Source organism: Neolamprologus multifasciatus, chromosome 7, assembly GCF_963576455.1.
Source record: "Neolamprologus multifasciatus chromosome 7, fNeoMul1.2, whole genome shotgun sequence".
Taxonomy (NCBI): domain Eukaryota; kingdom Metazoa; phylum Chordata; class Actinopteri; order Cichliformes; family Cichlidae; genus Neolamprologus; species Neolamprologus multifasciatus.
The window spans coordinates 66,213,840-66,235,424 of NC_140445.1; the positions used below are offsets into that span (position 1 = coordinate 66,213,840).

Below are 21,585 nucleotides of genomic sequence, written 5' to 3' on the forward strand. Positions count from 1 at the left end.
ATTGTACATTTAATATGCAGACTAAAAATATGTCGAATGAATCCAGTGAGCGCTGTGTGCAGTCTGTGGCGCAACTTATACTATTTATTTATATAACATATATGAAGATATTTGTGTGTGTGTAGTTTTAAAGGACTTCTTAATTCTAAATACTCTATACTCTACTATCCCGTGCGCACGCAAGCTAGCGTAGGCGTGTACGTGCTTTGACGCGTGCGTGTGTTTTCTTCAAGTTTGAGTCAGTAAGGGTGCGTCTGAAAATAGCACTACTACATTAATCCGGAAAAACTCAGTGTTGTAGCTGTAAACGAAAATAACAGCGAAAAGAATTTGCAAATTAACCTTTAATTGCGAACAATAGAACGGCGCACTAGAAACAATGTAATGACTTTACAAGTCTTGGCGCTGTCGCTTTATTCCACGCTCTTTGACGATGGAGTTTTCGCAGACACTCCCTTGAATGATTGAACCGTCCCGTCATACCTCGCGTGGCCAACGGCTCTCCGCCGACTGTTCGCTCATTGAATTACCGTGTTCAGCCTGTTCGACTTGATTTGGGACAATAAATTGGAGAAACGCGGGTTACACCAGCACATTTGAACGCCGTCGCGCTATCCCGGCCTTCTGCTTATCTGACTGGGCGTGCTTTCCTGGGCTCGCTGGCTGGATTTGGTCGGGGAGGCAGGGGGAAGTACGGAGCTGGTCCCGAGTGATGATGGAGCTGGAGTCGGCCAGTAACAGAGGCGACCTGGTAGCTGTGGGAGACTCGCTGCAGCCGCAGACCCCGAGCAGGCACGAAAAGAGCCTGGGGCTGCTCACGACCAAGTTTGTGACTTTACTACAGGAGGCGAAGGACGGGGTGCTGGACCTAAAAGCTGTGAGCATGCAACCCGGGGTCTTTGTTGTTAGCTAGCACATGTCATTTGGAGCCTGCCCGCTGTCGTTACACTTTCGCTAGCTTGTTAGCCTAGCCTAGCTATGACAGGCTAATTCGAACGGTTTTCTTTCGTGGCACTGCAGTTTCAATACACCCGGGTTACTTTCAAACGCAACTTAAATGTTGATCTCAAGTTTTTAGCTAGAGAACTGAGCAAAGACAACAAGTGAACTTTGAGAACACCGGTCAACTTTTCAGACTCTGCCCCCTGCAGATTCAAAGTTTAAAAACTGGGTCAGCTTTTGTCGCTTTCTTTTGACTCGACCCTGCTGCATCTTCACACATGAACAAATTTTCTCTGATTGATAACATCTTTGTCACTTAACGACATGCATTCACTGTGTTAGTTTCCCCGCAGCTACTCGGAGAGCATGTGTCCTAAAGGACAGTGCATTCAGTCACCATCCTTGTTATAAGCGCTTCTGATATGACATAATGAGCTGCTTTTAGATGAACTTGAAGTAACTGGGTACTTGATAATTGTGCTCTTCTATACTTATAAATAGAACTACAGTCTGAAAAGTCTAATATTGTGCTATTTATACTATTTGGCTTCAAAGTCCTAAAGTTTAAAACGTGTTTTAAAGTGAAAACCAGACTTTACCGAACTTCTCAGCTTGTGTTATAAATAGAAGCCTTTCACCAAACTGCCATTCATGTTTTCTTCAACAAACCAGTGAACCAGAAGGCAGCCTGACCAGCCAAGCATTACTTGAACTGTATCACAGTGGCTGCTGGGTCTTAGCAGATAGATTGGCTTCATAGCTTTTGACACTCGTAGCTGCACTGTGCAATGCTGATAAAGTGCCAACCCCCTTTTCCCTCCCTGTCTCCTCAACTTTAATGTTCACCAGTTTATTAGAATGGAATAAAATAGCCCTTTTATTGTCATTGTACATTTACAACAAAATTATGTATATATTAGTAAAGACATCAGGAATAAATGGCAAACAGAAGAGATGTATACAGTCTATATATAAAACAATGGAGAGCAAAGTGCTTGGAGGTAGTGCAAAAATGCTATGATAATAAAAACAAATTTACTGATTCATTCTGTTGTTATACTCTGTAACTTTCACACAACAAAGGACTTTATTGCATTTTTCCAGGGATCCTGTTATTGAGAGATGGAGCCATTACGAAAAACTGACAGAAATTAGTTTGGTGCCAAAAAACAATTTTCTCCCCTGATTTTTAGGCTGAAAATAAATAAATAAAATAATTGAAAGGCCATTTGCGTGCTGCAGGGTGAAGCATTTTATGTTGGGAATGTATATGAATTTATGTTATGTGAATTTTCAAATAGAGCTGTCTTTAAGGAACTTCCATGAGTCCACTTTAGCCACAGGCCTTGATGATAACGCGTGGGCTTACAGTATCAGCACTTGCCATATGGTTAATGTTAGCATGTTGCACATCAGATGATTTGGGCTCTAAAGGAAGGAAGTTAAAATTATGCCACCATTTTTGGTGTGACTTTAACAGTTTTTTGTTGCAGGGCACCTGTTGGCCTAGATACCACAGTCCCTGTCTTTGCGTTAGCTACATAAATACTGTCGTCTGTATTTTAAATGAATTTTTCTTGTCTTTCAGGCGGCAGACACCTTGGCTGTGCGTCAGAAACGGCGTATCTATGACATCACTAACGTGCTGGAAGGTATTGGACTGATAGAGAAGAAGTCCAAAAATAGTATTCAATGGAAGTAAGTCCACATTTCATTTTGTTCTTTAAGTGATTGACAGAAGGATGATGATGCTTAGGTAATGATGGTATAAGCTATTTGAAACCATGTTTTGCAAGAACTTGCATCACTCCCAAACCTTCCACTCTGCACACGAGGCATGTGCTACACATGCAGAGAGGCGGGGAAGTAGGTGAGAACCTGAGGACTGTGGTGCCTGTTGGTGTTGTTCTTTGCATGTTTGCGCTTCATGGAAGACGCTCTCGTGGCTTTAGCTTAGTGGTAACAGGACAGAAATGACTAATGAACTGAAAAGTGCACATTCACACTTTCAGTTTGCATAACTCATGAGGGCTGTAGGACTGACCACAGACCATATGCACTATAAATGCCACCGGCTGAATAATAGAAAGACCCCGTCTACCGTAGCTGCAACTTCTAGGATAGCCCCACATATGTAAGCTGATAATATACATCAACATTTCATTTTACTCAGGACAGAAAAGAAAATCAAAGCTTTAATTACGCATAAGTAAACTTTCTGAAATTTTCAAATCTTTCAGGTTCGGGCAAATTAATGTGAATCTGAGAGTTCAGGCCAAGAGTTTTGTGTGTGCATGAAGGCGTCTTTATCTCCTCTCTGTACATAAACATGCTATTACCGTTGTGTTTTAGGGGTGTTGGTCCAGGGTGCAACACCAGAGAGATAGCCGATAAGCTGATTGATCTGAAGGCGGAGCTCGATGACCTGGCCCTTCGGGAACACGAGCTGGACCAGCAGAGAGTCTGGGTCCAGCAAAGCATCAAGAACGTGACAGATGACTCCAACAACAGCCCATATCCTTCACTGCACAGTCTGTGGGTTTTAGTCTGTCCTGTGGTCAGGGTTGCTTTAACACGATGGCTTTATTGCTCTTGAAGCTGCTTGTTAGATTGTACATTCATTTTGTGTTCTAGTATTTCATTAGAGCAGTGTCAGATCCAGTGCACACCTGTGTGAGAGAACTAGTGGGTACTGCAAGGCAGGTTTATTTATATAGCACAATTCAACAGCAAGGTGATTCAAAGTGCTTCACAGAGACATTGAAAACAAAAACAATAAAAAGCAGGATTTAAAATTGATTAAAAAACAGTAGATAAAATCAAAAGTTAAAATGTAGGTTTTGAAATTTAAGCTTAAGTGCAGATTTGGTGCTTTATTCAAATGCAGCTGAGAACAGGTGAGTCTTCAACCTGGATTTAAATAAACTGAGTGTTTCAGCTGATCTGAGGCTTTCTGGGAGTTTGTTCCAGATATAAGGAGCATAAAAGCTGAATGCAGCTTCTCCGTGCCTGGTTCTGACTCTGGGAGCTGATAAAAGACCGGATCCAGATGACCTGAGGGATCTGGAAGGTTCAGACTGGGTCAGGAGGTCACTGATGTATTTTGGTCCTAAACCATTCAGAGCTTTATAGACCAGCATCAGAACTTTAAAGTCTATCCTCTGACGGACAGGCAGCCAGTGTAAAGACCTCAGAGCTGGACTGATGTGGTCCACTTGTTTGGTCTTAGTGAGGACTCGAGCAGCAGAGCTCTGAATGAGCTGCAGTTGTCTGACTGATTTTTTTAGGTAGACCTGTAAAGATGCTGTTACAGTAATCAAGCCTACTAAAGATGGATGCATGGACTAGTTTTTCCAGGTCCTGTTGAGACATCAGATCTTTTATCCTTGAAATATTCTTGAGGTGATAGTAAGCTGATTTTGTTATAGTCTTAATGTGTTTTTCTAAGTTTAGGTCTGCATCCATCACTACACCCACATTTCTCTCCTGGTTTGTGGTTTTTAGGTGTATAGATTGAAGTTCTCTGGTGACCTGTAATCGTTTTTCTTTGGCGCCAAAGACTATTACCTCAGTTTGTTTTTGTTTAGCTGGAGAAAATTGTGGCACAACCAGTCATTAATTTCCTCAATGCATTTACCAAGAGCCTGTACAGGGCCTCGGTCTCCTGCTGACATTGTGATATATATTTGTGTGTCATCTGCATAGCTGTGATCGTTTATTTTGTTGTTCTTTATAATGCTGCAGGTTCATAAATGTTACTCTGAGCAATGCCAAAGATCTGACTTGATCCAGCTGTGGGTGTTGGCATACACTGCCAGTCAGAAGTTTGGTTTTTCTTTATTTACATTGTAGATTCTGACTGAAAGCATCAAAACTATGAATGAACACATTGGAATTAAGTACTAAAGGAAAAAGTGTGAACTAACTCAGAACAAGTTTTATATTTTAGATCCTTCCTAACATCCCCTCTGCTTTGATTCCTGCTTCGCTTTCTCTTGGCTTTCTCTCCATGAGCTTCATGAGGTCGTCTCCTGAAGGAGTCCACAGAGATGCTGAGCACTTGTTGGCCCTTTGCCTTCACTCTGCGCTCCAGCTCATCCCAAACCATCTCCACTGGGTTTAGGTGACTGTGGAGGCCAGGCCATCTGACACATCACTGCATCTCTCTCCTTCTTAGTCAAACAGCCCAGACACAGCCTGCAGGTGTGTTTGGGGTCATTGCTCTGTTAAAAATAAATGATGGGATGTTGCTGCAGGATGCTGTGGTAGCCATGCTGGTTCAGCGTGCCTTCAGTTTTGAATAAATCCCCAACAGTGTCACCAGCAAAGCCCCCCCACACCATCACACCTCCTCCATGCTTCACCTTTGCACAAAAACACGGCAGGTGGAACCAAAGATCTCAAATTTGGACTCATCAGACCAAACACAGATGGTCTAATGTCCACTCCTTGTGTTTCTTTGCCCAAACAAATCTCTTCTTGTTGCTTTTCCTTAGTCCTGGTTTCTCAGCAGCTGTTTGACCATAAAGCCTGATTCACACAGTCTGCTCTGAACATGTAGAGATGTGTCTGCTACTGGAGCTCTGTGTGGCATCTATCTGGGCTCTGATCTGAGCTGCTGTTAACGGTTTCTGAGGCTGGTGACTTGGATGAATGTGTCCTCAGCAGCAGATGGGACTCCTGGTCTTCCTTTCCTCGGGCGTCCTCATGTCAGCCAGTTTGATCGTAGTGCTTGATGGTTTTGGGGGAGACATCCAGAGTTTTAGTGTTTCCTGGACTGACTGACCTTCAGTTCTTAAAGTAATGATGGGCTGTCGTTTCTCTTTACTGATTGGCTCTTGTCATAATATGAATCCTAACAGGGCTGTCAGCTGTGCACAACACACCTGATGGTCCCAACCCCATTAAGAAGGCAACAAATTCCACAAATGATCCCTGACAGGCCACACCTGTGGAGTGAAACCATCTCAGGTGACGTGAAGCTCGTTGAGAGAAGGCCGAGTGTTTGCAGCGCTGTCAACAAAGCAAAGGGCGGCTACTTCCAGGAATCTAAAATATACGACACATTTAGTTATTTATCAGCTTTTTCTTTGCTACATGATTCCATAAATCTTGCTTCATATATTTGATGTCTTCAGTATTTATATAAAATAATAATAATAATAATACATTTTATTTGAGGGCGCCTTTCAGAAACCCAAGGTCACCTTACAAAAAACACAATTAATAAAAGCAACAATCATAAAATACATCAAATAAGTTAAAATTACAAAACAGAGCGTGACAACAGATAAAATCAGCATTAAAGCGAATGAACCAGTTTAAACAGATGTGTTTTGAGCTGTGACTTAAATACGGAGAGGAAGTCAATATTTCTTAGTGCAGGAGGAAGAGACTCCGAGGAGCAGAGCGACTGAAAGCTCTGCTCCCCACAGTGATGAGGTGTGAGGATGGGAAACAGTGGTGATATGGAGCAGGTCACACAAATATGAAGGAGCAGATTTATGGACACATTTGAACGGGAGAAGTAAGATTTTAAAGTTTATCCTGGTTTCTATGGGCAACCAGTGAAGCTGCTGGAGAACTGGGGTGATATGAGCTCTTAACGGAGTAGGGTTATGATCCGAGCTGCAGAGTTTTGAAGAAGTTGGAGTTTATGAAGGGACTTTTTAGGGAGACCAAATAGGAGGGAATTACAGTAATCAATACGGGATGTAATAAGACTATGGACAAGGACGGCAGCAGCATGGGGAGTAAAGAAGGGGCGGAGTCGGTTAATATTACGTAAGTGGAAGTAAGCAGACCGGGTTATGTAATTAATGTGAGACTGGAATGAGAGAGTATTATCAAGTATGACACCCAAACTCTTACCCTGAGGGGAGGGAGGGTGGGAGAACGTTCAATGTTAATGGAAAAACTGTGGGATTTGGTTAAGATAGATGGTGTACCAACAAGTAAAACTTCAGTTTTATTACTGTTGAGTTTGAGGAAATTGGAGGATGTAGGAAGTAGTAAAAATAAAGAAAAACCATGAAATGAGCAGGCGTGTCCAAACCTTTGACTGGTAGGTTGGACTACAGTCGCTGCAGCATAATGAAAGACGACCATGACCCTGTATATTAGTGTTCAAAGGTCTTCAGAGAGTATGAATTACAGGTGAAGCATTTCTTCCGTGGTCCAAGAAGGAGACTTTTAATGTCTCCTAATGATGTCACAAGGTCCTTCTGAGGGTGTCTAATAAATATGCAGTTTAGTTACAGATGTACGTTTTTTTCTTTCAAGCTTAAACTTGAACTCTTTCAAATACTCGTTAAATGTCTCTCAGTCATTGTTAGTGTTTGTGTTGACAACACTTGAGTTTGTGTCGCTGCTGCACTTAACACATTCATACTATGGCCTACGTAAAACACGAAGATCTCTGTGGAGCATTTAAAGGTAAGAGTTTCACACGCTTGGATTTGCAGGCATTTCGCTCTTTCACTCAAAAGCAGCTTTTCTCACTCCCTGCCCTCCCTCCACAGGTGACACTCTCCTCGCCATCCGTGCTCCAATAGGCACGCAGCTAGAGGTGCCCATACCAGAATCTGTAAGTGACGTCTGTAGTGGATTTTCCTCTGCGCTCCCGGGTGCGGTTGTTGTTTCGCTCATGTCTCCGACTGTGTGTGCAGGTTCTCAACGGGCAGCGAAAATACCAGATCCGTCTTAAAAGTACATCTGGTCCCATTGAAGTTTTATTGGTCAATAAAGACCCCTCCAGTGCCTCGCCCGTTGTTTTGCCCGTTCCTCCTCCAGATGACGTCCTGCAGAACCTCCCAGCTCCAACACCTACCTCCCAGGTGCCCACTGCCAGCACACAGGTCCACACAGATATCACTTTCTCTTTGTTTAGTGAGTCTGAAGTGCCAATAATAAGAACAGTGATCTTATACTCGAGTACTGGACCACCTTGTTTGTTTCCTCTTCAGGTCCCCAAAACAGCTGTTGCTCCTCCCACAAAAACAGCTCCTATCACATCGGCTCCGTCGGCCATCCAGACAGCAACGGGTAAGGAGAGTAGAGTAATCTTTTAATTGTCCCACACGGGGAAAATTGGTTGTAACAAATAGCGCCTATAACGTTTTCTCTCAACAGCCACACTGTTTCCTACATTTTGTCCAACATTATGTCAAACTATGTTTTTGTTGTGTGATTCTTGCCTTTATTTCAGAGGTGACGGCCACCGCAGCGCTCAGCCCAACAACCGAAACGCCCGCTGCAGTTACTCAGCAGCTGCAGTCGTCCGCCTCTCTGGACGGCCCCGCGGCGTCTTCTGCCTCTGCAGGATTCGAACCAATGAAGTCAGGTCCATCTGAGTGTGAGTGTTGACCCCGTTCTGCCATTTTGGTGCAATAAAGGTTTGGTTACAGTCGACTGCAACACTGTTTTGTCTTTTCTCTGCAGTGCTCGACTTCTCTGAAATGTTTGACCCAACAAAAGGTAAACGTCTCCTCAGCTTAGCTACATTATTCGTTGCTGCACATTGAAAGCGTGCATTGGAAATATTTCCCAGATCGTGACGTTCTGGCTTCTTGCAGAAGTTGATGTTTCCTTAGGAAAGTTTCTGCTGATGCTTGTCTTCATTCTCCTGCAGACTCGGTGCTTTAAAAATGTCTCTTGATGTTATTGTTCCTCTGACAGAGATCATGAGTGGTGACCTGCTAGAGGACTTGATGTCATCAGAAGGTATGTTTGCTCACAGACGAGCTGGAATATTTGTATTTTTCAGGTGTTCCCAGAAAGATTCCAAAGTGGAGCGTTTGTGCAGGAAAATCGTAGCCAGAACGTGTTTGAGCTCATTTGGATGAAAGCATCGTTTATCCCTCGACTGTTGACATGACTCTCCAAATATCTGCGTTCTGTTTGGAATTAAATGTCGACTCTGTTGGAGAAGAAGGAAATCACACCACGCTGTAAGGTGCCTGATCTTAGTTCTCTATAACAGGTCTCATGTATTTCTCTTTCACCCCCAGTGTTCTCTCCTCTCCTCCGCCTGTCGCCTCCACCCAGTGACCACGACTACATATACAACCTGGACGAGACAGAAGGTCTGTGTGACCTGTTTGACGTCCCCATTCTCAACCTCTGACCTCCGAGGTTGTCGTCAGAGCAGGAAACAGTTGGCCCAAATATAATCTACCCTCATTTTATCCGAGTTTTGCCCCTCCCTCTCCGTGACGGTGGAGGCGTGAGGAGGTGCAGGAAAGCCATCCCCATCTGAGGAGCATTTAAGGCACCTCTGCACTGACACGATGAGCTGCAGCTCCGTGTGCCGCCTCCTGAAGAAACACAGGCGAACAAAACGTTTTACTTACCGATTTTCCAGGAAAAAAGAGTCGTAATTATATTTTTGGGGGATTTTTATGTATCATAAGGGGTTACGTTTGTGTATCGGCTTCCCGCGTGCTTGTGAGCAAGCGTGCGTGGGCACACTTGATGCGAGTGTGCTTGTGTGTCTGCGAGTGTGTTTTTGTATAGACCGATCTCTTAAGTCAGAAGTCTCCGGGATTTAAGAGAAACCCTTTTACTATCAGGTTAAAAGTCATGCATGACTTCACTGAGTCCAAACAGAGCTGGTTAAAATGCACTGTCCTCATGTACATAGAGAATATATATTTTGTATTACCAGCGCATTAAAACTTCAGAGAAATCATTTGCAGGTAAACCAAGTCAGTTAATCACACCACGTAATCTTATACGAGCTGCTTTCTTTAGAATAATGGGACGTTTCCAAATCTTTCAGGGTTCGAGTGGTTTTTGTACCAGTTTCATGATCTTAATGCAAAACTAAGCCTATTTAAATTTGTGATACGAGGAATCATGGACCAAAAAACATCATTTAATTAAAATGTTGAACTTGGTGCTTGCTAAAATCAAAAATCTTCTCTAAACTTCACCGTATAACTGACTTCAAGCTGGTACTAGAGCTTCGAAACTTGCAATTTTCTCCTTTTTTAAGAAATTCAGGCTCACTTTAGTCATCAACTCGTGTTTGTCAGAGGACAAACTCCCCTCTGCTTCCAAAACGACTTCACTTTCACTCATAATGTATGTATATGAATGCCATCGTTTGTATGTAAAAGGCATTTTTGATGTACTTTTTATTGCTGCAGTGAAATGTGTATTTCTTGAATTATCCTTTTTTTTTTAAGTGTATATGTGGCACAGATCCTTTTTCTGTAGTTTTAATGGTTTTTGTTGTAAGCAGAAAATCTGCCCATCACTCTAAATCACACCTGAGTTTATTCTCTGCGCAAAGGACACACAAGTGCTTTCTGTAAAATCATTTCATTGTGTAACATCCTGTTTTACCCTGGAAGACGTGTATGTTTGTACAGTATGTACTGTGTATATCCCCCTCTACTGCTTGTATAGAATAGCATTTATTTTTTATACCAGCTAGATATATTATTACAGGATTCTCGCCACCAATTCGGAGCTACTCAAGAAATTTATCGACAAAACCTGCTTCAGCAAAGCGTCCTTTCCCGTCGTTGCACTTTTGACGTCACTGTGGACAGACTGGTTGCTACTCATCCTCTCCTCAGTCGATATCCAGTGTTTGTGTTTTGGACAGTGTCGTGAGCTGCCGGGGTTCAGCAGTAGTCGCTGAACAAATTGTATCCGTGTAAGACTCGAGTATGCAGTCAGTTTTTAACAGGATCACAATTGCTAAGCTGTAGTTGCATCAAATGGAACACAATAAACACTTAAATATTATTTTGAGTGGCTTGTTACTTACTGCTCGTTTCTTACAGTTCACACTTGATTTCATTCCAACTGTAACCTGATTATGAGGAACTGTTGAAGGATAAAAGTAATGGGATTCTGGGATTAGACCTTAAACTCTACTGGTCAACACATAGAGGACCATCTGTATAGAGTATCCTTCTATTATATATCTCCCATATGGCCTTTAAAGCTTCTGCACATTGTGATGAAAGTAGAGAAACTGAGTCATGGTAGCCGTTTGATAAACATTACATCCCATTTTATGAGCTTCCTGTTGGCTCTCCCGGCTATCTTCCTCCTCGCATTTCGTGTCAGTTTTACTGTCATCTGTAAACAAAGGCAGAAAATCTGTGGGAAAAATATTTCGCATATAAGGGGAACATGATCAGCAATATCTTGATAGCACTTTAGCAGGACAGGAAGAGGTCTTTCTGCTTCCTTTTTTCTGACATTATCCTGATACAAACAGAAGTCTTTCTGCTGGACTATGAGGCGACAGCAGGGGGCGGCTGTAACCAGCTGTACGCCACCGGAACTTTGAATTCAATTTTATGTGTTAGTGAAGAAATGTGAAAGAAAATATGATAGAAGTCACCATAAAGAGCAACGACACATCCGGTATGTATGTCGTTTTAGTTTCAAAGTAAAAGAACTGTATCGCTCGAAAGAAAAAAACGTGACGGTCAAAGGTTTCCTGCATGAACAATAAAGTAGTAAAATATAAAATAATATATGGCGTTGGTTATTGTTCCCATTTTAATTTTTCTCTTCCTTATCTCTAGTTTTATTTTCAATTTAAACGTTTAATTAATGTGAAACGCGGGAGGGGTTTTATTGTGAAAATCCAAATCGGAAACTGGTCTGTTAATCAGAGATGATTGACTCCAAAAAAAAAAAAAAAAACTCAGAAAAAACGCTCGACCAAGAGTCTCCAGCCGACCCGGAACTTTTAGGTCAACTTATCATAGTTAAAACTTTTTGCAGAGACGCTGGTACAGATTTAGTCAGCGGTCGGATGTTTTTCTAGGGAACACACCTCCGCGGACCGACTCGGTTCCTCCTGAAGAGTAAAAAAGGAGCTGCAAATGTTTCTCGGTCCGACTGCGGCGGTTCCTGCAGGATAGTAGCTCTTGACTCGTCTTCTCATACCAGGTAGGATTCAGGGAAAAAGAAAGCTGTGCTCACATTTCTTTTCTTGTTGACTGTTTCCAACTCGCTGTGGCTGCGCTCATATCAGATTAGGTGCACTTTTAACTTATTTTTTTAACTACTTTTAACTAAAACATTGTTTAGCTGCTAACTTAATGCAGCAACACATGACTTTACTTAACTGACATGTGCTATATGTAAAGCACAATTGTCTTATTCTTAATTATTATAAGAAAAACTCGAATATAAGTGTTTCTGTTTTTTATTTTTATTTTAAAAAGGCAGCTTCCAGTTTTCTCTACCATATAAATCCCTTTTCTTGGAAACCTGTAGCATTTGGGATTTACTGAGTGTATGTGCGGCTCTGTCAGGTCAGGAATTTCAGGCAGCTGAGCTCTTCCCTCCCTACATACACACTTCCAGTGGGTAGGGGGGTCTGCCAGTCCAGGGGGTCTCAGACACACACACACACACACACACACACACACACACACACACACACAGGATCTGCAGGCTAACAAAAGCTCTGAGCCTGCTTGTGGTTTTAAGCCTAACGAAGCAAACCGCTCACTGAATATAGACGGTGACAGCTGAATGTGGCTCTAATCTGTCTGACATCATCTCCTTTAAATGCATTTATGTTTTTAATGGTCTGCGCAGTTCAAACTCCGCACACTTCAAACTGCGCACAGAGGGAGCCCACCTATTCCAGCCGCACAGTGAGCGAGTGCGCACAGAGATGTGCTCTCTCTCGTCTATTGTAGCAGCTGGAACTTCCCATATTATAACGACCTGTTTGTTGTTACATTTCTAACAACTTCCGTTCAGAAAAGCAGAAAATTGTATCTGATTAACCGCAGCAAGGCTGACTTTTCTTCTTCTCCTTCTTCTTTGATTTACACATAAATTTGAGTAACTGCTGGCCTGTAAAATGAACCATGTCTTGTCTTTGGCTGTCAGATGGAAGCAGCTATTATCCACATGTGTTACACCGCTGAGGCTTTTTTGTGTCTTTTAAAGATTGGCTAATCTCTTATTTGACCAGTTGTTCAGCTTATTAAAGGATTTTTGTTAACTGGGATCATTACATTTAGAGTACTAAAGTTAAACCTCAACTTCTCTTCTGTTTTAAGCCAGACAGTGGGTGTGGTTTCAGCTTCCACTCGGTTAATTCTGGGGGGCATCACAGACAGGCACAGACAGGTACAGACTGAGGCAAGCACGCACTGGTGGTTAACCTCTGCTGGAGCCTCACATGAAAGCTTCCCTCTTTTCCTGAGTAAATGAAGCAGCTTCCACAGTTTTGCTGATCAGCAGCTTTTTAACTTTCGATACAAGCAAGTTGGGTTTAGTTAAAAATGCAAAAAACATCTTTTAGTTCATCTTTCCTTGTCTGCGGACGTTCGTTCCCCTAAAGAAATGTTAACTTCTATTAATGAGAGGTTTTAATTTATTCTAATTTGTATTTCTGCCATCGTGTCGTGTTCCTGACCATTAATGCGTTAAATGTAAAGCTGTATAAAATCAATTCAGACACTTTAAGCATTTCCTACAAAGTGTTTTTAAAGGATTAGCTTAAGTTGATTCTTCTTGGATGACAGGAATGCAGGCTGATCTCCGTCCTGGACAGGCCACGGTGAGCGAGTCTGCTCAGATTAGATCAATATTCAAGCTTCTGATTGAGATGAACTGAGATGTTCTATTCCTGTCGCCAGGCCACATTCGTCTACAACCTCACTTCCTTCTTTCTGATAGATCGTATAGTTTGCGTATAGATGCGACAGCAGTGTTGCAAAGCTGTGAGCTCTGAATGCTCTGGTCTACAGATTATTCTTGTACAGAGTCACACTGTCAGATGATGCCTGCAAAGATTCACGGAGGAGCTGGAAACATCCTGAGGTTTTGGTCCATGTTGACGAAGTAGCTGCAGATCCATGATGTGTCACCTTCGACCACGTCCCCACGACGCTGTGCTTGGATGAGATCTGGTGACTGTGAGGGTTCTTTGGCTGCCCTGAACTCACTGTCATGTTCAAGAAAGCAGCTTGCAATGATTTGACACAATGTCCTGCTGCGAGCAATCATCAGAGGACTCTGTGGTCATAAATAGCTGGGTGTGGTCTGCTACAGTACTCGCTGTGGCGTTTAGACGATGCTACCGAGAGCCCCAAAGTGTGCTGAGAAAATATCCCCGACATCGAGGCTCATCAGACCGTGCAGCACTTTTCCAATCTGCTGTCGTCGAGCTTTGGTGAGCCTGTTCTCAGCTGACAGGAGCGCCACGTGCTGTGGTCATCTGCTTCAAGGTGTGTTGTGCGTTCACAAACTCTCTTCTGCTTACCTTGATTGTGACGTGGTTATTTGAGTTGCTGTTGCCTTTCTGTCAGCTGGACGCAGTCGGGCCATTATCGCTGACCTCTGGCATCAACCATGCATTTCCTCCCAGAGAACTTCTGCTCTTTGTCTCTTTAAGTGGAGACGCTTGAGCAGAAACTGGCTGATTTGTTATATTTGATGACGTAAATAACGCCAAGCAGGTCGCGTGTTTACTGTGAGCGCCACCATCCTCTCTGTATTTATCATCACAACATCGTTATCCTGCTATTAGTGGTGTCTTATTGTAACTTACGACGCCAGTCAGTGTCGACCTGATGATTGTGCTCACTGGGAAAAAGGAAACTTTGTGCCAAGTTTCACTTTTACACTTTTACAGCGCTTTGACTGATGTACTCGTCATTTTTCTATTGAAATGTTGGATTTTGACACCAGGCCTGAAGTTAAGTTCAGTTTCCACTTGCAGGCTGATGAGGAAACTGGTGTAGTCAAAGCTGAGCTATATGACGCAGTTTATGTGTAGTTGTTTGGTTAGTTCTTTGCAGCCGAAGCAGTAACCACAGCAAGTAGCCTACACGGGCTCAGTTTCACATTCTTCATTAAGCAGCTTGGACGGCTTAAAAACCGCAGGTACTCAGTTATTGTTAATAAAACCGTCGCGTGACAGGTTGGCCTTTGAATTCGATCAGTCAGACGCTGAGTAGACCTCAGTTTCTATAAATCTCTATTAAGATTAATACTTTATTTTCAAAGGGAAGTTGACCTTTGGCACCACATCCAACATACCCGAACAGGTTTAGCCCTTCAGACTTCTCCTTCCATCTAGTCCATGTGAATTACCCCCAAACAAAGATGGATGTTTGACAGGTGACATCCAGGTATCGGCTGCATTCTTATCGTTACTTAAAACGGCCTTTTTTATCAGACAGCGCCTCAGGGAGGCGAGGAGGCCTCGAAGCATGCGGCTGTGAACTGCGAGCTTTCTTTTTGAGGCTGGAAGTGACAGGATGCAAAAACCATCCAAGAGATCGAGCGCAGGCTGGGCTGTTAATCACACCAAGCCAGTGAGTGTACAGAAGACTCAACATCAGACTGTGTGTGTTGTCCATGTGTGGAGAGGCTGAGGAGGAGGACGAGGAAGGGTTTGAAGCTTCTTTATCCTCTGGGAAAAGTCTCAGAGCCGAGGAGGAAGTGAGAAGAACGATGGAAGGACTGGAGCTGCCTGTACAGGCAGGTTACCTGTTTCAGCTTCACTCAGCTCGCCATAAATAAACGGTGAAAGAGGAACCGCCGCGTTCTGCAGCTTCACGTTGAAAACGTTGTTGGATCAACACAAGGCAGCCATGAGATTCACAGACTGTCAGCTTTCACTCTCTTATTCCACCTTTCTGTTGTCGAATGACGGAGACTCGTTTTTTGTGCAAACTCGAGTCCATTTTGGTCACATGGTTCTGAAATGGGACACAATGTATTTCATATAAATGCCACAGGTGCCCAATAACGCTGTTTTCCCGTTAGCAGCTGAATAGCGGTGTAACCACGAGGGGCCGTCATGCCGCAGCAGAAGGACATCGTGAAGATCGCCATCCAGATGCCCGGGGCCTACCCCCAGCTCATACAACTGGACCAGGTAATCACACATTTATACAATGTGCACGCTTTTAACTGATAACGTCCGTCGCGCTCTGGTTGGTTAAAATAACGCCGTCTGTCACGCTGAGTGTCTGATGTGCTTTAAACCACAGGGGACTTTGTTTCCCGCCGCGGAGCATCTTACCTCATTTACTCGTCTTGTTGAGTTGAAAGCTGTTTTCACACGTGCACCGCAGCCGTGAACGATGCCCTACGATCGTGCAGACGTCTGATGCAGCAACATTAAACGTTCTTTAATGCGTGATCTGACTGTTTCTGTGTGAGAAAGTCGCTCGTAGTGAAGTCGTCGCTCTCTCGATGCTACGTGTGAAAAGGGACGACTTAGAAGAGTTTCCTGATCTTATATTTCTGACATTTTGGGAGTTTTTGTGTAAGAAAAGATGAGATTGTGCAGGATGGCGTGTGAGGACCTGGCAGAGCTGTGACCCTCAGCTCTGAGTTTGTTGCACCGTCAGCATCCTGGTGAATATAAAGCTGCTCGGTGGAATCAAACAGGGGAACCTTAACCACAGTTCTGCAGCCATCGTGAACACATTTCATCAGAGAGTTGGTCAGAATGCAAAGGCTCTGATTGAACTCCAGGTTGTGACATGTTTCAGTCAGGCTGCATCAGGTAACGTGGTCGATTAATTCAGGTTGGTTTTAGTCCAGCAGAGCTGAGACTTTCTGGCACGTTCACAGCAGCACTGATGAGTCACAGGACAAAAGGCTGCAGCCAACGCCAGACCACAGAGACGTGCATTCATCTGAACAGTGTTGGGCATTTTCTTGCTGGGGGGGAATAAAAAGGTGTCGCCATATTGGCCCGTGTGTCTGTGAAGGCTCCGCCCACTCCTGCTCGTGTCAGTTCAACAAGAGAGAGAGAGAGAGGGTGAGAGAGAGGGTGAGAGAGAGGGAGGTGAGTTAATCATGACTCTAGAAACTGAAAGACACTAATAATATTGGCACTTTTAGGTGTGTGTGTGTGCCGATGGTGATGATCCTCCACTTCCTCACCGCTGTGGTTTGAAACAGCTGCTGTAACATGAAATGTTTAAATTAGCTGTCAGAATAACACTTCAGCTCCCGACTGTAAACGCGATGTAAGACTAACAGTTAAACTCAAATGTTCTCACTTCCCGCTGCACCTACATGAACTACATGCAGTGTTGGGGAGTAACGGAATACATGTGCCGCCGTTACGTATTTAAAATACAAAATATGAGTAACTGTATTCCGTTACAGTTACCGTTTAAAAAGGTGGTATTTAGAATACAGTTACTTTGTTGAAATAAATGGATTACACGGCGCTACTTCCCTGTTTCATATTGTGGCGGGTCAGGACTGTTTGGGTTTTGTTTGACAGCTACGTTCTGTTGTTCCAGGCAGCGTTACGGTTGCCGTGGTTACAGGGTGACGCTCTCTCTCTGCGACTGCGTGTTTCCTGGGTGAGAGAGGCCTTTTTGTTGTTGTTGTGCTAAGCTAACAGGCAGAATGCTACAGGTATAGCTCTAAAGAATGTAGCATCATGGGCAGTGTAGTCCGTGCTGCAGGGAGAATGGACTGCCATACACGTTATGTGTCTGTGAGCGAGGGAGGGAGAAAAAGGAAAAGTACGAGCTGTCATCGAGCAGAAACGGGAGCTGGAAGCATGTAAATATAATAATAACCACTGCAGCCAAGAAGAGAGCCTGACGAGCCCAGCTGTAAGTAAGCTATTAAGACTCGACTGTACACCGTGTTCGTGTTTTCCTCTGAAACAATAAGTTCTGTTGGAGCAGCCTTTCAACGCCTCTCTCTGTCTCTGCTAGCAAAGTTGACCCAGACAACAAAGTAAAGCTAGTTTTCAGCTACGAGCCGACACAGAACCCACCGTATTAGCCAGAGGTCCCTTTACTACGGTTCGGAGCCGCGGACCTTCAGTAACAGTAATAAATCACAGCAATAGTACATTCATGTAGTTGTAAACAGCATGATAATATATTAAGTAATCCAAAGTATTCAGAATACGTTACTCTCATTGAGTAACGTAACGGAATACGTTACAGAATACATTTTGGGGCATGTATTCTGTAATCTGTAGTGGAATACATTTTAAAAGTAACCTTCCCAACACTGACTACATGAAAGCACATATTGATATAATATCACAGAAGCCACGCCCCTTTCACACTTTCTCTCTGCCTTCACTTCAAATTTCCACAGTGATGCACTGATGTGAGTTTTCAGCTTCCTCTCAGTCGCTCTTGTTGGCGACTCACATGACCGGACTCTGCGGTCGGTCTCGTGCCCTGGGAGTGACTGTTTCACATGAACATGTTGTTATTAATACAGTTGTTACTCGTTCTGGGGTTTTGTGTTGATGTGAGCCATAAAAGTGTTTCATAGCAGTGATGCTTTCTGTGCACACGTCTTTCCCCTCCAGCTGCACTACGTGTGATTGTGGGGAAGTTTTCCATATGTTTCCCAGAAACTTGGGGGAAGTTGTTTCCTTGCGCAAGACAGTGAAGTGTAGTGAACAGCAGGGCTGTGAAGAGTTGCACACTAGCGTCGGCTTAAACAGGTTCCCAGCCAGCGCCTTTCACCCACTAACAGAACAGCTGATAATCTCATCGGGATTATTCTTGGAGGAAGCATCACAATAAGTTATTGAGGAGTGTTACTTTGGGCCTTTCTTGACACAATATTGGTCGTTTTAAATCGCGACCAATTCTACCTCTCCAGGAAAACTTCCCATTGGCCCGAACGTTTCCAGCAGACGCATCTGATTCGTTGACCCTCTTTGCTGCCACTAATGACAGACCGTCCACTGGGTCGACCACAGAACCTGAAGACATTTTGACAGGGTAACCACAGGGCTGACCGCTAATAGCAGGATAGCTGAGAGGCAGACATGGAAGTAGTCTGGCTTTTATTTCCGTAAGAGGACTCTGGGCACCGAGGGCAACATTGTTCACACAAAGTGTCGGCGAGCTGTAGGATTCCCTCTGCCCAGCAAACAAGGCTTCCAGCCAGCGGGAATAGTTGTGGAACCGCGATCCCATAAGAGCATGTCATTACTGAAGCATGGATTCGGCTCCCTGACAGAGAAACATGGTAGTTGTGCAGCAGGTGTGTTGCTTTATGCTGCGTCTGCATCATGTGTGACTAAGTGCTGTTTTGTTGTGTCTCTGCAGAAAAAACCTCTGTCTGCTGTGATCAAGGAGGTGTGCGACGGGTAAGTCTGATGGAGGGTGGAGGTCGTTCTGACATCATCGTGCTTCATTGGTCACACTGAAGTGTGTCTGTGTGTGTGTGTGTGTGTGTGTGTAGGTGGAATCTCCCCGGGTCCGACAACTACGCCCTGCAGTATGCTGACGGAGTGCAGATGTACATCACCGAATCGGTCAGTCGGCAACAGTCAACATAACGTCTGTCGTTGGCTCAGGTTTCTGCAAAAACGTCGAGTACCAGACCCTCAGCCTTCCAGATGTTTCCATGGTTACGAGATAAGCATCTATCTCTGCCACTAGATCAGTGAATCACTACTTTGTCAGCGCTTCGCCTGCGTTTACGAGCGTCTCCTGGAGCTCAGTCGTCAAAGACGAGCGTGAAACAGGACAAACAGAAGCTACAGCGAGAAGCAGCTTCACTCAGATTCCTCTTGAAAGCTGCTGAAGCTTCCCTGCTCTCTGAGATAAGACAGGAAAGATGCAGACGAGGCTTCTGCAGCTCCTGTACAGTTAGCGTAGGGATGGTAGTTAAACACAGATGTTTCAGGTTAAGGTCGGCTTCTTGAGGAGTCTGTGACTTATTTGAGGCAGTCGAATACTGCTGCTGATTGTTTCCTGCTTTTAGTGGCAGTCTGACTTCAGAAATGTGCGTGTTAATATTATCAGCAGCGAGGTGGTCGGTGGTTTTCTCTGAGCTGTTTCTCCGACCACCAAAAACCGCTAACGTGCTGGGTTCATCCTGTCTGCACAGGCAGACTCACAAAACAGACTTGACTGCAAAGATTTGACTTTGTGCTTAATAAATGTTAAGAAGAAGAACAGCAGAAGCTCTTGGCTGTGACATTTATGCAAAGCTGCACGGCTCATTTGTAAGTGGCATGAAGAGCAGCGACTGAGATGCTTTATTGGAGATGAGGAGTAAATGTGGGCTGAAAGATTTTGTCACGTCTGTGTTCACGTGCATTCAGTCTTATATGTTCTGCTCTAGATTTAAAAGCCAAACAGGGTCGTGGTGCAAACAGCAGCCGAGCCTCAGACGGCCTGCTAACCCGCTTTAACCTCGGTCTGTTTGGCCTTTGGTAAATAAACAGTACATATGCAGGATGAGTCATTCTTTGATGATGTGAGGAATGAGCTTCTTGAGCTTCTGTGCCTGGACGTGCCGTCCTCTGATAGACACACAAACTGCAACAAAATGTGTGCGCGGATTATTTTTGGTGTTCTTCTTAAACCTTTTCTCCGTGTCTGCATGCCTGCTCGTTTGTGTCGCAGAATCGCCTGGACATCAAGAACGGCTGCATTCTGCGTCTGACCAAGGCACCGGTGAGTCTGCAGCCTGTTTCATCCTTCTGCCTCTGAGTGACGCAGCGAGACGCTACATGCTGACAAACTACGACTCCAGAGGTCTAAACTGTTGCATTAAAGCTCCATGGATGATTTTTCTGAGCCCGTGCGTTTCTCTGTGTGTGTTTCTCTGTATGTGTTTCTCTGTGTGTGTTTGTCTGTGTGTGTTTCTCTGTGTGTGTTTCTCTGTATGTGTTTCTCTGTGTGTGTTTCTCTGTATGTGTTTCTCTGTGTGTGTTTCTCTGTATGTGTTTCTCTGTGTGTGTTTGTCTGTGTGTGTTTCTCTGTGTGTGTTTCGTCGGCGTGGATGAACTCAGGGCCGCTGCGCGGAGGATTTGTTCAAGGGTATCCAGAGCTCAGACGCAGGCGTGCGCTGCGATTCGCTGAAGGAACTCGCGAGCGTTTCAACAGACGTGACCTTTGCTCAGGAGTTCATCAGCCGAGACGGACACCTCTTATTGGTCAAGATTGTAGAAGACTCTAATGAGTTAGTATCCTCGTCAGATATCGCCGACTGATTCACTGAAGTGATGGTAGCAGCAACACGATTGGCTGAGTTCTCAGCGATGCAACACGTTACTGTTACTGACTTTAAAGCACCGACTCTGATCGTGTGAATGTCTCATGCTCGCCTCTTTTTACTGTCTTTCAGGAGTAATGTGATTATGACGCACACGCTGACGGGGTTCATGGAGCTGATGGATCACGGGATCGTTTCGTGGGAGAACCTCTCTTCTGTCTTCATCAAAAAGGTCTCCGCTGCTCTCCGCACGCCTCGCGCGTGTTTTCCGAGTTTGATTTTCTGAAGCTCGCGTTTCTCCCTCAGATCGCCGGCTTTGTGAACGCCAAGTCGACCGACGCCTCGATACAGCAGGTGTGCTTGGACATCCTGGAGAGCATGGTGCTCAGCAGCCACAGCCTTTTCCTGCATGTCAAACAGGAAATCACCATGGAGAGGCTCATTGCTCACCTTCAGGTGTAAGTAGTTCATCACGCAACAAGTCACTGTTGCATCTTAAAGTTCAAAATCATTAATCTGCATCATTTGCTTTCACTTAATCTGGCACATAAATATAGCGTCGTGTGAAACGCGTTCGAGTAACGCCGCTGTAACGAGGTGACAGTAAGTCACAGCATTGTTTCTGTAACAGGAAGTTTAAATATGTAAACTGTCCAGTTTTTACTGCATGAGTGCAGTGTGGTG

At 44.2% G+C, this 21,585-nt stretch overlaps 2 protein-coding genes across 7 annotated transcripts in view; both read left to right on the plus strand.

Moving 5' to 3' along the window:
* The first annotated feature begins 445 nt into the window (after positions 1 to 445).
* e2f4 (E2F transcription factor 4) lies at positions 446 to 10,698 on the plus strand. Of its 3 annotated transcripts, none has more exons than XM_085166002.1 (11): positions 446 to 877; positions 2,531 to 2,640; positions 3,295 to 3,466; positions 7,344 to 7,377; positions 7,464 to 7,528; positions 7,611 to 7,799; positions 7,908 to 7,986; positions 8,150 to 8,296; positions 8,383 to 8,418; positions 8,620 to 8,664; positions 8,952 to 10,698. In XM_085166002.1, the coding sequence occupies exons 1-11, from the start codon at positions 713 to 715 to the stop codon at positions 9,065 to 9,067; spliced, it is 1,158 nt and encodes a 385-aa protein (XP_085022128.1). In that variant the 5' UTR covers positions 446 to 712; the 3' UTR covers positions 9,068 to 10,698. The 3 variants fall into 3 exon arrangements, with proteins under 3 accessions (XP_085022128.1, XP_085022127.1, XP_085022129.1); XM_085166001.1 differs by having other exon boundaries at positions 447 to 877; positions 3,295 to 3,455; positions 7,333 to 7,377; XM_085166003.1 differs by having other exon boundaries at positions 451 to 877; positions 3,295 to 3,455; positions 7,333 to 7,377; positions 7,611 to 7,778.
* Positions 10,699 to 11,644: 946 nt separating this feature from the next.
* The window catches only part of elmo3 (engulfment and cell motility 3), a 29,358-nt gene continuing 19,417 nt past the window's right edge, over positions 11,645 to 21,585 (plus strand). For 2 of the 4 annotated variants that reach the window (XM_085165982.1, XM_085165985.1), the window contains exons 1-8: positions 11,645 to 11,862; positions 15,712 to 15,823; positions 19,002 to 19,042; positions 19,138 to 19,210; positions 20,310 to 20,360; positions 20,699 to 20,868; positions 21,034 to 21,133; positions 21,208 to 21,359. In XM_085165982.1, coding sequence (XP_085022108.1) covers positions 15,746 to 15,823; positions 19,002 to 19,042; positions 19,138 to 19,210; positions 20,310 to 20,360; positions 20,699 to 20,868; positions 21,034 to 21,133; positions 21,208 to 21,359 — 665 coding nt within the window. In that variant the 5' untranslated portion in view covers positions 11,645 to 11,862; positions 15,712 to 15,745. Of the gene's footprint in view, positions 11,863 to 15,711; positions 15,824 to 17,830; positions 18,922 to 19,001; positions 19,043 to 19,137; positions 19,211 to 20,309; positions 20,361 to 20,698; positions 20,869 to 21,033; positions 21,134 to 21,207; positions 21,360 to 21,585 lie in introns of those variants that run through there. The other 2 variants (XM_085165983.1, XM_085165984.1) reach the window with 2 other exon arrangements.